This window comes from Erinaceus europaeus, chromosome 13 (assembly GCF_950295315.1).
Source record: "Erinaceus europaeus chromosome 13, mEriEur2.1, whole genome shotgun sequence".
NCBI lineage: Eukaryota > Metazoa > Chordata > Mammalia > Eulipotyphla > Erinaceidae > Erinaceus > Erinaceus europaeus.
Genome location: NC_080174.1, coordinates 71,051,167 through 71,066,548, shown reverse-complemented (window position 1 = coordinate 71,066,548; position 15,382 = coordinate 71,051,167). Strand labels below are relative to the sequence as shown.

The following is a 15,382-nucleotide window of genomic DNA, read 5'->3' as shown; positions in this document are numbered from 1 at the left end:
TTTTTATTCCTTTAAGACCATGGACCCAGGATCATTATAGGGTGCAGAAGGTGGAAGGTCTGACTTCTATAATTGCTTCTCTGCTGGAAATAGGCGCTGGCAGGTCGATCCATACTCCCAGCCTGCCTCTGTCTTTCCCTAGTGGGGCAGGGCTCTGGAGAGGTGAGGTTCCAGGGTATATTGGTGAGGTCATCTGTCCAGGGAAGTCAGGTTGGTGTCATGGTAACATCTGCAACTTGTTGTCTGAAAAACATTAAGATACAAAGCAGAACAAATTGTTTAATAATCAGGAACCTAAAGGCAAGAATAGAGCTGATGAGATTTGGGGTCTCCATTTTGGAAAAAGCTAGGAAGTCAATTTTAGGTATATTCCAAGGGGCCCATGACTTTACTAACCTTTGCCTGAGCCTGACAGTTAACATACAGGTAGGCCAAAGGTATTATGTGAGGAGATGATATCAGAGTTGGAAATAGAACTAGGTAGTAGTGGGAGTCGGGCTGTAGTGCAGTGAGTTAAGCGCAGGTGGTGCAAAGCACAAGGACCGGCATAAGGATCCCGGTTCAAGCCTCAGCTCCCCACCTGCAGGAGCGTTGCTTCACAAGCGGTGAAGCAGGTCTGCAGGTGTCTATCTTTCTCTCCCTCTCTCTGTCTTCCCCCTCCTCTCTCCATTTCTCTCTGTCCTATCCAACAACAACAACAATAATAACTATAACAATAAAACAACAAGGGCAACAAAAGGGAATAAATAAATAAATAAATAATAAAATAAATTAAAAAAAGAACTAGGTAGTAGTGTCAAGGAAGAGAATAGCTCCCAAATATGAGAAAAGTATATAAATATCTTTAACTTCGAGCCTCCAGCTCCCCACTTGCAGGAAGGTCCTTTGCAAGCAGTGAAGCAGGTCTGCAAATGTCTATTTTTCTCTCCTCCTGCCTTCCCCTCCTCTCTTCGATTTCTCTCTGTCCTATCTAACAACAATAGCAGCTATAACAATAAGAATAACCACAACAAGGGCAACAAAATGGAAAAAATAGCTTCCAGGAGCAGTGGATTTGTTGTGCTGGCACGGAGCCCCAACAATAACCCTGGAGGCAAAAAAAAAAAATAAAATAAAAAAAATAAAACCTCTTTAACTGTAAGCCCCATTGATTGAATCAGGGACTTATATTAAGTGCAGCAGCCTGTGTAACCTCTCATATTCTGTGGTCATAGGTAGGAACATTCTAGGCTGCACTCATTGCAGTATCCATCTTCCTCCAGAGTACCATCTCTTTTTAGCTCCTGCTAATCACTAATCTACTGTCTTTGTAGATTTGATTATTTTATACAAATAGATCATACAATAAAGTGACCTTCCATATCTGATTTCACCTAACATGATTTCAAGAGTCACCCGTGTTGTAATACGTATTGGTAGATCATTGCTTATTGCTGAATAATATTCCATTTTATAGATATATCACATTCTTAAATACTTATATCAGTTGATATATATAGGATATATAGGTATATATTAGAATATATAGATATATAGGCGGAGGGTAGGTAGCATAATGGTTATGCAAATAGACTCTCATGCCTGAGTCTCCAAAGTCCCAGGTTCAATCCCCCGCCCCACTATAAGCCAGAGCTGAACAGTGCTCTGGTAAAAAACAAACAAAAAAAAGAAAACATTTTTTGGGGGGGTAGATAGCTTAATGGTTATGCAAAGAGACTGTCATGCCTGAGGCTCTGAAGTCCCAGGTTCAATCCCCCACACCACCATAAGCCAGAGCTGAGCAGTGCTTTGGTGGTGTTTCTCAGTGTCTTTCTCTGCATCTCTCTCAAAAATAAAAATAAATACTTAAAAAAAAAAAGAGTATATAGAGTATCACACTGTCTTCTGAAACAGCTGATGCTTAAGCTGAATTTTGTAGATCAGATAAACATTTATTTTTTTCATTTTTACTTTGGTATGACAAAGTGATTTTATGACATTACAAGATTTCTGGAGCATACTTTCATGTCCGTGTGTGTGTTCGTTCTCCTCCCACTCCCCACGCCACTCATAATAACCATAATTCTCACAAAGTCAGACAGTTTATTTAATCAAGCAGACGTAATTGAAGTGATGTGTGCCTTGATGATGAAATGCCCCAAATGTCTTGGGCGATAGCAGTGATCCATTCTGGCATATTTGATTGAGTGATATGATAATACTTACTATAACCTGGAAGTACTGTATTTATTGTCTACTGCAATAGTAAGGGCAATAACTGTATATAACATGCTAGAGAGTTTAAACTTTATTCTTTGAAAACCTTTTAAGCATTTTAATCAAGAGATTAACACAATTTGAGTTGGATTTAAATAATCACAGTGACTGAAGCTTCTTGTATGTCATATATAGACACTGCTGGTTGCTGGAAATTCAAAAATGAAAGTTCATTTTCTTCTCCTCCTCCTTCTCCTCCATCTCTTCTCCTCCTCCTCCTCCCTTTTTTTTTTTTTTTTAAAACCAGAGCATTGTTCAGCTCTGGTTTATGGTGGTGTGGGAGATTGAACCTGGGACTTCTGAGCCTCAGGCACGAGAGTCTATTTGCATAACCATTATGTTATCTACCCCTGCCTAAGAGTACTTCTTTTCTTTTCTTTTTTTTTTAATTTAAGAAAGGATTAATTAACAAAACCATAGGGTAGGAGGGGTACAACTCCACACAATTCCCACCACCAGAACTCTGTATCCCACCCCCTCCCCTGATAGCTTTCCCATTCTCCATCCCCCTGGGAGCATGGACCCAGGGTCATTGTGGGTTGCAGAAGGTGGAAGGTCTGGCTTCTGTAATTGCTTCCCCGCTGAACATGGGCGTTGACTGGTCGGTCCATACTCCCAGTCTGCCTCTCTCTTTCCCTAGTAGGGTGGGGCTCTGGGGAAGCGGAGCTCCAGGACACATTGGTGGGGTCTTCAATCCAGGGAAGCCTCGCCAGCATCCTGTTGGCATCTGGAACCTGGTGACTGAAAAGAGAGTTAACCTACGAAGCCAAACAAATTGTTGAGCAAAGAGTACTTATTTTCTACATAGCAATTGAATGAATGTTTTCTGTAGTAAAAGTTTTTTTTTTCCTTAGCTATATTGATGATGATGACTAAAAAAATGATTCCTTCCTTTTCTAGGTAAAATGAAGAATGATGAATCTAATAAAGAAAATTCTTCAGAGATGGACTATTTAGAAAATGCCACTGTGATAGATGAATCTACATTGACACCTGAGCAGAGGCTAGGCTTGAAACAAGCAGAAGAACGCTTAGAAAGAGATCACATCTTTCGACTTGAAAAAGTATACTATGTTGTTTTAGTTATTTGAATGCAGATACCTCTTTTTTCAAATTTTTTATTTATATAAAGGAAACATTGACAAAACCATAGGATAAGAGGGGTACAACTCCACACAATTCCCACCACCAGAACTCCGTATCCCATCCCCTCCCCTGATAGCTTTCCTATTCTTTACCCCTCTGGGAGTAGGGGCCGATGGTAATTGTGGGATGCAGAAGGTGGAAGGTCTGCGTCTGTAATTGCTTCCCCGCTGAACGTGGGCGTTGACAGGTCGGTCCATACTCCCAGCCCGCCTCTCTCTTTCCTCAGTGGGGCAGGGCTCTGGGGAAGCGGAGCTCCAGGACACACTGGCGCAGATGCCTTTCTTAACTTTTCTTTTCCAAGTACATCTCTTTTAACTTTTTTTTTTCCCTTTCATTTCTAAGGCAGAGATAGCATTCACTTTTCTCTACTTCTCTCTTCTCTCCCTTTATTTTTTCTTCTTTTCTCCTGTTAAATAATTTTGTGATTCTGACTTCATTCATTCCAGGGTTGTTAAACTGTGTGATCTACTGTTTTGTCTTTGTTTTAGATTATGGTAAAATACACCTACTTCCTTGTTTTTAGGACATAGCAATGTCTGTTTGTTCACATATTGTCTGTGACTGCTTTGCTATTACCATGAGAGAGTTGAGTAGTTGCTTCAGAGACTGACCTTTGCTGATTCCTGACTTACTTATTCATCAAATAGATACTGTGTATTTTGTTATTATTAGGCATTGGAGGTATTTTGATGAAAATGGTACAATCTGTTTATTAGAAATTAATAGTTCATTTGAAGTTAGAAACAAAATATATAGCATTATTACTAGACTATTCATCTCCCCTTCTTTTTTTCTCTCTCATTCTTTGTAGAGGTCTTGCATGTGTGCAGTTTTACTGCTCCTTGGCCAGCTTTTTCATTCAGATACAGAGGCAGAGAGAGAGGGAGTAATAACACAGCGCTGTAGTTATTCCCAGTGCCATGGTCTTGTATGATGCTGGGGTTCAAACCTGGGCTGTGTGTGAGGCAAGGCATATGCCCTAACTGGTGAGCTGTCTCTCTGGCCTTCCTCTTTTTTATTTTTCCCCCTCTCTCTTTTTCTCACATATTTACAAAATACCTGTGGTTTGTTACAAACTACTCTATCCATTGATACTTTGTTCATGAGTAATGAAAAAAAAATTTTTTTTGCTTCCTTTTTTTTGCCCCCAGGTTTATTGCTGGGGCTTGGTGCCAACACTATGAATCCACTGGTCCTGGTGGCCATTTTTTCTATTTTATTGGATAGGAAAGAGAGAAAGTGAGAGGGGAAATGAAAATGGGGAGAGAGAGAGACCTGTAGACCTGCTTCACCGCTTGTGAAGTAACCCCCCTGCAGGTGGGGAACTGGGGGCTCGACCTAGGATCCTTGTACAGGTATTTGTGCTTCGTACTATGTGCACTTAACCTGGTGCACCAATGCCCGACCCCATCAAAATTTATTTTTTCAAATAATTTTATTGTGGAGATAAAGGTTTGACACATGGCTATAGTTCCTCCTCTCCTACGATAGCGGAGACCACTCCCACCACCAACTTAAGCCCCTCTTCATCATATATTGGATCTTCCTTGCTGACTGATGATTTCTTAACCTAGAAATACACATTCCTAGTCTTAATACAAGCACTGATAGGTGTTGAAGGAAAGGATAATATGTACAGAAATTGGTACTTGGGATATTTGTGAGTATGTATACAAGGAAATAGGTCATTGTTGATACTAAATAGGAAAGAAAGAAGTGGTGTGATTTTGTGTAATTTAAAAATGAGATCATATCTACACTGAAGAAGATACTCCTAGGTCCATACTCCCAGAGGGATAAAGAAAGGAAAGCTATCAGGGTATAGGATGGGATATGGAGGGGAATTGTGTGGAGTTGTACCCCTCTTATCCTTTGGTTTATGTCAGCGTTTCCTTTTTATAAATAATTTTTTTTAAAAGTTACGACATAGCTACCCTAGAAAAATAGAAAAGAATATCAGTATGTGGTGGTTTATAGTATAGGGATGAGTTTAGGTTATATATTCAGCCTTATAAGAGTCTAGTTAGGGGAGTCGGGCAGTAGCACGGTGGGTTAAGTGCACGTGGCGTGAAGTGCAAGGACCAGCATAAGGATCCCGGTTCGAGCCTCCAACTCCCCAGGGGAGCTGCTTCACAGGCAGTGAAGCAGGTCTGCAAGGTGTCTCTTTCTCTCCCCCTCTCTGTCTTCTCTTCTCTCCATTTCTGTCTGTCCTATCCAACAATGACATCAACAACAACAAAAAACAACAGGGGCAACAAAAGGGAAAATAAATTTTTAAAAAATGTGGTCCCTTAGAAGAGTTGAATCTATACATGCAAAAGGTCCCAGTTCTACAAAAAATAAAACAAAAATTAAAAAAATACTCAAATTCTGGGCCATAATTTATATGTATAAAATAAAATAAAATAAAAAGTCTAGTTAGGGGGACCGAGTGGTGGTGCATCCAGTTAATTGCACATAGTTCCATGCTCAAGGACCCAGTTCTAGCCCCCCATTCCCCACCTGCAGCAGGGTGCTTCACTAACAGTGAAGCAGGTCTGCAGGTTTTCTCTCCCCCCCCCCCCCCCCGCTAAATTTCTCCCTGTCTTATCTAATAAAATAGAAAAAACAGCTGCTGGGAGCAGTGGATTCATAGTGCCTGCACCAAGCCCCAGCGATAATCCTGGAGGCAGTACAATAAAGAGTCTAGTTAAAAGGAAATCTTTCATAATTTGCTGTTTTCCCTCTATATTTTCTCTCATTTTCTTTCTTAGTTTTCTTGATTCTGTGTATTATCAAATAAACAATGAGTACTCTTTTTGTACCTTGACCTGGTGATTAAAAAGTTGACCCAAGGCATGTGTGGCATTTTAAAATCAAGACACTGCTTTCTTTCTTTCTTTCTTTCTTTCTTTCTTTCTTTCTTTCTTTCTTTCTTTCTTTCTTTCTTTCTTTCTTTCTTTCTTTCAGGGCCATTAATGGTCCTGACAGAGCAACAATTTTTTAGTTTTTCTACTGCCACCAGGTTTATCTCTGGGGCTTGGTTACTGCACAATGAATCCACTGCTCTGGGCAGCTATCCCTCCCTTCTTCTCTCCCCACCTCCTTCCCAAACTTCCTATAGGACTGAGAAATCGAGAGGGGAGAGGGAGAGAGTGAGGTACTTGAAGCCCTGCTTTATCTCTTGTGAAGCTTGCCTTCTGCAGTTAAGTACTGGGTCTTGAACATGGTACTGTGTGTGCTCAACCATGTGTGGCACTAAGAGGACACAGTACTGCTTCTTCTAAGCATTTACTAATCAGAGAAGAATGTTAGCACATAATACTTTTAACAGCAATATTGTTTGAAAATTGGATATTAGACAAAGGTGTGACTAACGTTAGTAGAGCTATAGCGGCATCAATTTTGGAGATGTCATTGGAACTGAATATAAAGGAATAGCCTAGAAGTTGACCAGGGGGATTAGTAAGAGTGTGAATATAAATGCATAAAGGAGACATGAAAAATATGTTTTCAAGAATAATAAGCAAAGGATAAGATAGAGATGGACAAGATCAAGATGCACAAGATAAAAAACAGGAAAGTGCATTTTGTGGGAGAAGGAGGAATTTGGGGATAGATAATTAGTATACAAAAGCACAGCCTGTGGTGAAAGAAAGGCTTGAAAGCATGGAAAGCATTTTGCTTAATTTAGACAGCTCTGATATGAAGTCAGGACACCAGTATACTAGTATAAGTTCTCTCGTTTCTTTGTAAATTTATGTATTTTGCCACCAGGGTTGTTGCTGAGGCTTTGTGTCGGCACTACAAATCCATCTCTCTTGGTTGCCCCCCTTCTAATTTTTATTATGACATAGAAATTGAGAGGAAAGTAGAGACAGACAGACTCAGGGCTGGGTGGTGGCAGATCTTGTTGAGTGCACGTGTTACAGTGCACAAGGACCCAGGTTCAAGCCCCTGGTCTCCACTTGCAGGGGGAAAGCTTTGTAAGTGGTGAAGCAGTGCTGCAGGTGGTGAAGCAGAGCAGTGCTCTGTCATCCCTTTTCCTCTTGATTGCTGGTTGTCTCTAATAAAACTAAAAAAAACGTTAGAGAGAGAAAGACAGACTTCTGCAGATCTGCTTCACTGCTCTTAAAGAGTACCCCTGCTGGTAGAGAGTGGGGACTCCTTGAGCTTAATATGTGCTCGTAACCAGGTGTACTACCTCTGGCCCCCAGTGTTCTCTAATTTCTTTGCTTTCTGATATCTCTTTGTTTCTTATGCCCTCCAAAATATCTGTCCTCCCTCTCTCCCTCTCTTCCCTCCCTTCCCTCTTAGATTTATTATACTTGAGAAAGTTTCACGTGAAGGTAGAGAAAACTCCCACCTGCAGGCGGAAAGCTTCACAAGTGGTGAAGCAGGGCTGCAGGTGTCTCTCTGACCCCCACTCTCTATCACCCCCTTCCCTCTAGATTTCTGGCTGTCTCTATCCAAATAAATAAATAAAAGTAATTTTAAAAACGATAAAGGAGAAAGGGGCGGGGTCGTGGTGGTGCCCCTGGTTGAGTGCACACATTACATACAGTATGCAAGGACCTGGGTTTGAGCCCCTGGTCCCCACCTGCAAGGGGAAAGCTTTGCAAGTGGTAAAGCAGTGTTTGCAGGTGTCTCTCTCTCTCTCTCCCCCTCTCTGTCACCCCCTTCTCTCAATTTCTGGCTATCTTTAGCCAATATATATATATATATATATATGGAGAAAGACACAAGCCAGAGCACCGTTCTAGTGCATGTGGTGACACAGATAGAATTGAGAGCCTCAGGCAGCAAGTGTCATGCTTTAGCAGCTGAGCTATTTCCACACCTGGTAAAATTTAAATGCTTTTATTTTCAATTCAGTATGCTCTTGATTATTTTTCTTTATTGACACTTTAGATACTCATTAAGAATACATATACGACAACAAGGGCAACAAAAAGGAATAAATAAATAAATATTAAAAAAAAGAATGCATATACCAAGTTGCTTTTGATTTCTTCAAGTCCTTTGGTTCATAGTGTACCCAAGATTATCTTTTTTTTTTTTTTTTTTTTTTCCTCCTCCAGGGTTATTGCTGGGCTCGGTGCCTGCACCATGAATCCACCGCTCCTGAAGGCCATTTTTTCCCCCTTTTGTTGCCCTTGTTGTAGCTTCGCTGTGGCTATTATTATTGCCCTTGTTGACGCAATTCGTTGTTGGATAGGACAGAGAGAAATGGAGAGAGGAGGGGAAGACAGAGAAGGGGAGAGAAAGATAGACACCTGCAGACCTGCTCCACCACCTGTGAAGCGACTCCCCTGCAGGTGGGGAGCCGGGGACTCGAACCGGGATCCTTACGCCGGTCCCTGCGCTTTGCGCCACTTGCGCTTAACCCTCTGCGCCACCGCCCGGCCCCCCCCAAGATTATCTTATTGAGATACTGAGATGTAGATTATTTTTAAGCCATGTTCCAAAAAAGGAGTAAGTCCCAGTTATAGTATCAGTAATAAAATTTCCTATAATGAATGATAAATATCAGCTAAGAAATACTTAGCCTTTCCATGACCAGAAATTTTTATTCAGGTAGGTCGTTAGAACTGTTAAAAGGTGTGGTCTGGAAGGTGGCACAGTGGTAAAGTATTGGATTCTCAAGCATGAGGTCCTGAGTTCAATCCCCAACAGCACATGTACCAGAGTGATGTCTGGTTCTTTCTCTCTCCTCCTATCTTTCTCATTAATAAATAAAATCTTTTTTTTTTTTTTTTAAAAAGAACTGTTAAAAGGTAGCCCTGTTGATCACACACATTATGCCTATGAACCCAGGTCCCAGCCCAGCTCCCCACCTACAGAGGGAAGTTTCACAAGCAGTATAGCAGGCCTCTCTCTCTCTCTCTTTCTCTCTCTCTCCTGCTCTCATTCCCCAACCCCTAATTTCCCTTTTTCCTATGTAATAAAGAATAAAAGGAAAAATCACGTCTGGGAGCAGCGGATTTGTCATGAAGGAACTGAGCCCCAATGGTAACCCTGTTGGCAAAAAAAAAAAAAGTTAAAGATTTATTAGTGTGTGTACAGTTGTAGAATAAAATCATCTAACTATACAAAAGAATTGTTTAAACATTTCTCACATCTCGTCTGTGATACTAGACACTTACCAGTGGTGAAATTATTTTTCCTTTTATATGTCATTGTTCTTAATACAGTACTTTGATAGTTGACTAGTAACAGAAATAGTGTGTTTAGTGCCTAAGTATATGGATTTTGTCATATAGCTGTGACACATACTGGTTTGACAACACTGGATAAGTAATTTATCTCTTTAAACCTCAATTTATTATTAAAATGGAGTTTGTAAAATAAAAACACCCTCACTGAGCTATTAAGGAGACTGACTAAGATAGTACTAGTATCCTCAGTAAAGTGATACTGGCGACGGGGAAAAATTCACACAGACACACACCAGCACTAGTAAAGTTCTTGGCACAGTGACTGCTATTTAGGTGATTATTTAGTTGATGTACTAAATAATTACCTATATAATTGAATTATTATTCCACAGAGGCATTTTTATTATTCCATTTTATAATGAGAAAGAAGTAGGCTCTCGGGGCCAGGTGGTGGCACACCTGGTTGAACACACATCTTACCATGTGCAAGGGCCTTGTGTTCAAGCCCTCCCCCCACCCCCTACAGAGGGGAAGCTTCATGAGTGGTGAAGCAGTGCTGACTGTGTATCTTCTCCTTCCCTCTCAATTTCTCTCTGTATTCTCAAAAAATTATGTATACAAAAATATTTAATTATAAAAAGCAAGATTGCTTGATATTCAGTGAGATGTCATAGACCTTCTGACAGTCTTATACTAAGCTTTTTCTTACTAAAAGAATCCAGACTTGTCTTTGCTAACACTTTACACTTGGAAATTTATTTTGATGGCTCCATTAGTGACCTTTTCAACATTTATCCCTCTAAATTATTTTATTTAATTTATTTGCCTCCAGGGTTATTGCTGGGTTGGTGCTGGCACTATGAATCCACTGCTTCTGGAAGCCATCCCCCCCATTTTATTTGATAAGACAAAGAGAAATTGAGAGAGAAGGAGATAGAGATGGAGGGAGAAAAAAAAGAATACAGTTTTCATTTGTGAAGTATCTATCAACATTACAACAACCTGATAAAAAACAAAGAAATTTAATCCTAAAGCATTACTTTCCCTAAACCAACAAATAAGAAAACTTTGCTCCATGTAGCCGTTCCAATTCTTTGTACAAAAATTCTTTTAGGGGCTGGGAGGTAGCTCACCTGGTAAATACACTTTACTATATTTGAGGACCCACCAACACTCATGGGAGTACCACAAAGGGCACCAAGAGAAGCTCCACAGATCATTCATTCTTTTATCAGTGATTTAATATTGATTCACAAAACCCTAAGATAACAGGGGTATAATGTCACACTGTTCCCAGCACCAGAGTTCCTTATCCCCATTCCCTCCATTGGAAAGTGGAGTAGTTCTCCCAAAGTCACAGATACAGGTTGATATATAATATTTGATGATTCTAGTAAGGGTTGTCAGTAATTGTCCTTTAGTTGATACAGTGTATTCATTTTTAGCTTGTGCTAAAACTGTTGCTAAATTTGAAGTTTGTTTCTTACTTAAAGAAAATGATACATTTTGAAGTAAAAGAACCTTTTTGTCAGGAACGATATAACCTATTTGAAGATTAGCCTGATGTAGAAATTGAATATGACTGCAATTTAAATATAAGACACTAAGTCAATGTGTTCTGGTTCAGTATTTCTTGTGTTTATAATTTGTGTGTATATGTGATCTTATGGGTAGAGAGCTGACTTTCAATTTAGAAATGCATGAATTTAAGTTCAGCATCTCTCACTTAATGTTGTGTCCTTGTGAAAATTGTAGGAGGGCTGGGGATATAGCATAATGATTATGCAAAAGACTTTCATGCCTAAAGCTCTGAGGTCCTAGGTTTGATCCCCAGCACCACCATAAGCTAAAGTTGATAAATGTTCTAGTATCTGTCTCAGTCTCTATCTATCTCTTTCATTAAAATAAATAAATGAATAAATAATAAAAAAGTTGTAGGCTCTGTGAGCTTTTTTCTCATCTGTAAAATTAAGGTTTTATTATATCTTAAATTGTATCACATTGAATTAATTGATAGGGGAATTAAATTTGTCTAGCATAGTGATTGATAATACAGTATGCATTTGAAAATCACCTCAAGAATTACATGTATGAATTATAACAGTACTGTGACTAATAAATTTTGTGTACAGCACTGTTCTCTTCAGGGTTGTTAACTGAGGAAGTTATCTATTATCATGAGGTTATGACTGATAGAGGATTTTTAGAACTCAGCTTTTGGGAATACCTTCCTTAATTGTAATTTGTTCTTTTTAAAATTTTACATTTACTCTTTGAGTTGCTGGGTCCTTATGTAGGGTTTTACTACTTCTTGGACAACTTTTTTCATTCTATTTATTTTAGATAGAGTGTGAGACAGGGAGAAAGGGAAAGATATCCCAACACTAGAACTTCACTTAGTGCCATGCTATATCCTATGTGTAATGGGACTTGAACCTGGGCTGTTTGTATGGTAAGGTCCACACTGTAGAGGGGTGAGCCACCTCTCTAGCCTTTGTAATTCACTCGCTTGCATTCCCTGTTTGAGGATAGATACTTCCTTTTTGAGACTGAAATTAAAATAATTTTTGGTAAGCATTACAGTAAGATAAAATAATGAGACTGCCTTTATCTTATTTTTAAGATTATCTTTATTTGATAGAGACAGCCAGAAACTGAGAGGAAGGGGGCTATAGAGAGGGAGAGACTCAGACACCTGCAACATTGCTTCATCACCCGAGAAGCTTTCCCCCTGCAGTTGGGGGCCAGGGATTTGAGCCACATTCTTTGCACATTGAAACTTGTGGGCTGAGCCAGGTGTGCCATCACTCAGCCCCCCCTTTATCTTACTTTTTTAAAAAAAATCTTTACTGGGAGATTAATGCTTTACAGTTGACGGTAAATACAATAGTTTGTATATGCATAACATTTCTCAGTTTTCCACACAATAACACAACCCCCCACTAGGTCCTCTGCCGTCCTGTTCTAGGACCTGAACTCTCCCCTCCACCCACCCCAGAGTCTTTTACTTTGGTGCAATATACGAACCCCCTTTTATCTTATTTTAATTAATTATTTTTTAAAAATAGAGTCCTTATCTTGAGTATGGTAGTGCTGGGAATTGACCCTGGGACCTCTCAGCCTTAGGCATAAAAGATTTTTCCATAACCACTGCTACCTCTCCAGCCTTCCTTTTAGTTTTTAATCTTGCACTGGATTCTAACAACTATGTTGTAAGTATCAAGCATGTTTAATAGTGTTATGATAGTGTTGAAAATTTTTTATTTTCATGATGACTGCTTTGAATAGGTAAGCCATCTTTTGGTTATGTAAGTTATGATTTATTTACTAAAATCTTTTCCCTGATTGTCGATTTTATGTCATGTTTACATAATTACATTATTCACTTAAGTAGTTATAATTTTACTTCTCTGTTTTCTGAAGAAAATGTATTTGTAACTTCTTTTCAGCGTTCACCAGAATATACCAACTGCCGTTATCTATGCAAACTTTGCTTAATTCACATTGAAAACATTCAGGGAGCTCATAAACATATAAAGGAGAAGCGACATAAGAAAAATATTTTGGTAAGTTCGTTTTACAATTATTTTTTCAGTGATAAAACTATACTGTGTTTATTAATATGTGAAACTGAAAATGAGATATTTGTCCAGCCTTAAATAAGTAGCTGAAGTTATGATACTGCAAACTGGAATTGTCCTTCTTGGGTAGTTTGAAAGGAAACCTTTGCATAGATCAGTTTACTCCCCCTGAATGTTTAGTACTAATCTTAAAGCTATAAAATACAATTAGATCTGCTGATATTTATTGAGTTATAGTATGCTAGATCTGGGCAGTGGTGAATAAGATATCCTTGGCTACTACCCTCAGAATTTCTAATTTATTGATGAAGGCATGTCAATATGGATTTTGAGTATGATGAATTTCCTTAAGTGTGTGTAGGAGGGGGGGCTGTGATAGTAAAAAAGTGTAGAAAGATTATATTTAGTCTAGGTCTCAAGCATTTTTTCTTGGAAAATATAAATCGAACCTGGAAGTAGTAATTAACAAAGAAAAAGGTGTGTGGCATAGAGGTTATGGTGATAGTGTTTTGTACTAAAAAAAATGAATAAAGGGGAGTCGGGCGGTAGTGTAGTGGTTAAGTGCAGGTGGCACAAAGCACAAGGACCGGCGCGAGGATCCTGGTTCAAGCCCCCGGCTCCCCACCTGCAGGGGAGTCGCTTCACAAGCGGTGAAGCAGGTCTACAGGTGTCTATCTTTCTCTCCCCCTTTCTGTCTCCCCCTCCTCTCTCCATTTCTCTCTGTCCTATCCAACAATGAAGACATCAACAACAACAACAATAATAACTACAATAATAAAACAACAAGGGCAAAAACAAAGGGAAAAATGAATAAATAAATATTTTAAAAAATGAATAAAGGTCTCTAAATCAGGAAAAGATATGGTACGTGTCAAATTAAAAAAGGCTTGAGTAATTGGAACAGAGAAAAATAGTATAAGATGAAACTCACAGAGTGCCTTGCCTTGTAAAATTTAGATTTGGGAATCATATTTAGTTATTTTTAAAACATTTCATAAATATAGTTATGATTAGAGTGCCTTTCTGTTTAAATTAGTATATTGAGTATTGATTTTTTTTCTTTTAAAAAACATAATGTGGATATGATATGCTTTTCCTATTTCTGTGTTTCTGCTTGTATATTTTCTCTGAGAATTACTCTTGCCTGACCTTCCTAACATGTTTGGGTTAGCCATGCCTCTGTGCTTTCATAGCAACTTAAGCGGAGAATCAGCGCACCGTATTAGAAACGTCTGCCTCCATTAGCCACCAGTATCTAGTGATCCAGAGAGCAGATTTCATGCTTTCTTTTTGTTTCTGCATTGCTTAGGACAATGGTTAATAGATTGGTATATAATACTCCCCCCCTTTTTTTAATGTAATACCAAGGATTAAACCTAGAGCTTCATATATGAGAGGCGTGCATTCTGCTGTTGAGCTGTTCAAATGAATGCATTGAAGAATCACAAAGATACCTCAGAATTTATCAGCCTATTATTTTGCTTTATCTATTGGTTAAGTCTTACTTGTTCAAGAAGACTTACTTGAAAAGAGGCAACGTAGTAGTAAGGAGATAATGATAGATATTTTCCAGAAATGGTGAAAGATGCTGATCGTTAGTTCAGGGGGCTAAGGGAACTAAAAAAATACATACTACAGACATTATAGGGAAATTAAAAAAAAAAAATCTTTAAAAGTAACCATAGGGAGGATGTTGACTTTGAAGTGACTAGATTTGCCTGGATACAACAAAACTAAAAAGATAAAAAAGGAAAAACAGTGTATTTGCTTTGGATCACTTGAGGAAATACTGGTTTACAGGATTTTTGTTGTCACGAGGTACACCTTATCTCCCCAAGATAGGTTAACAGTGCCTTTTTTTTTAGGCAGTGAAGGGCAGGCAGTGTGTAAAAAACAATGAAATAAGGCAACTTGGAATGTCTTCTTAGCCCACACTATAGGGAGGTGGGGTGACCTGGTTGACTACCAGAGTTGAAGAGAATGAATGACTTGGTCCAGAGCTCAAGGTGACTAGAATTTGTAGGACAGAATTACAAAAAGCAAACTGTTACACAGAAAAATCCAGAGCTCTATGGACATAGACAGAGTACTTATCCAGTATTGATTGTCGAGTGCATATGAAAAATTTGCTTGAAGAGAGGGAAGTAACCATGTGACTGAACTTGAGAGAACAAATTTCAGTGGCCATACATGACTGGGAATAAAACCTTCCTGCTACTTACAATGGAGTCCTGTGTACTTTATGGGGACATTGGGTAGAGT

At 39.0% G+C, this 15,382-nt stretch overlaps 1 protein-coding gene across 8 annotated transcripts in view; it reads left to right on the top strand.

Moving 5' to 3' along the window:
- TUT4 (terminal uridylyl transferase 4) overlaps nucleotides 1-15,382 on the top strand; it is a 128,582-nt gene that overhangs the window by 34,726 nt on the left and 78,474 nt on the right. For all 8 annotated transcript variants that reach the window (XM_016193134.2, XM_060206210.1, XM_060206207.1 and 5 more), the window contains 2 exons: nucleotides 3,157-3,320; nucleotides 12,989-13,105. In XM_016193134.2, coding sequence (XP_016048620.2) covers nucleotides 3,157-3,320; nucleotides 12,989-13,105 — 281 coding nt within the window. The remainder of the gene's footprint in view (nucleotides 1-3,156; nucleotides 3,321-12,988; nucleotides 13,106-15,382) is intronic.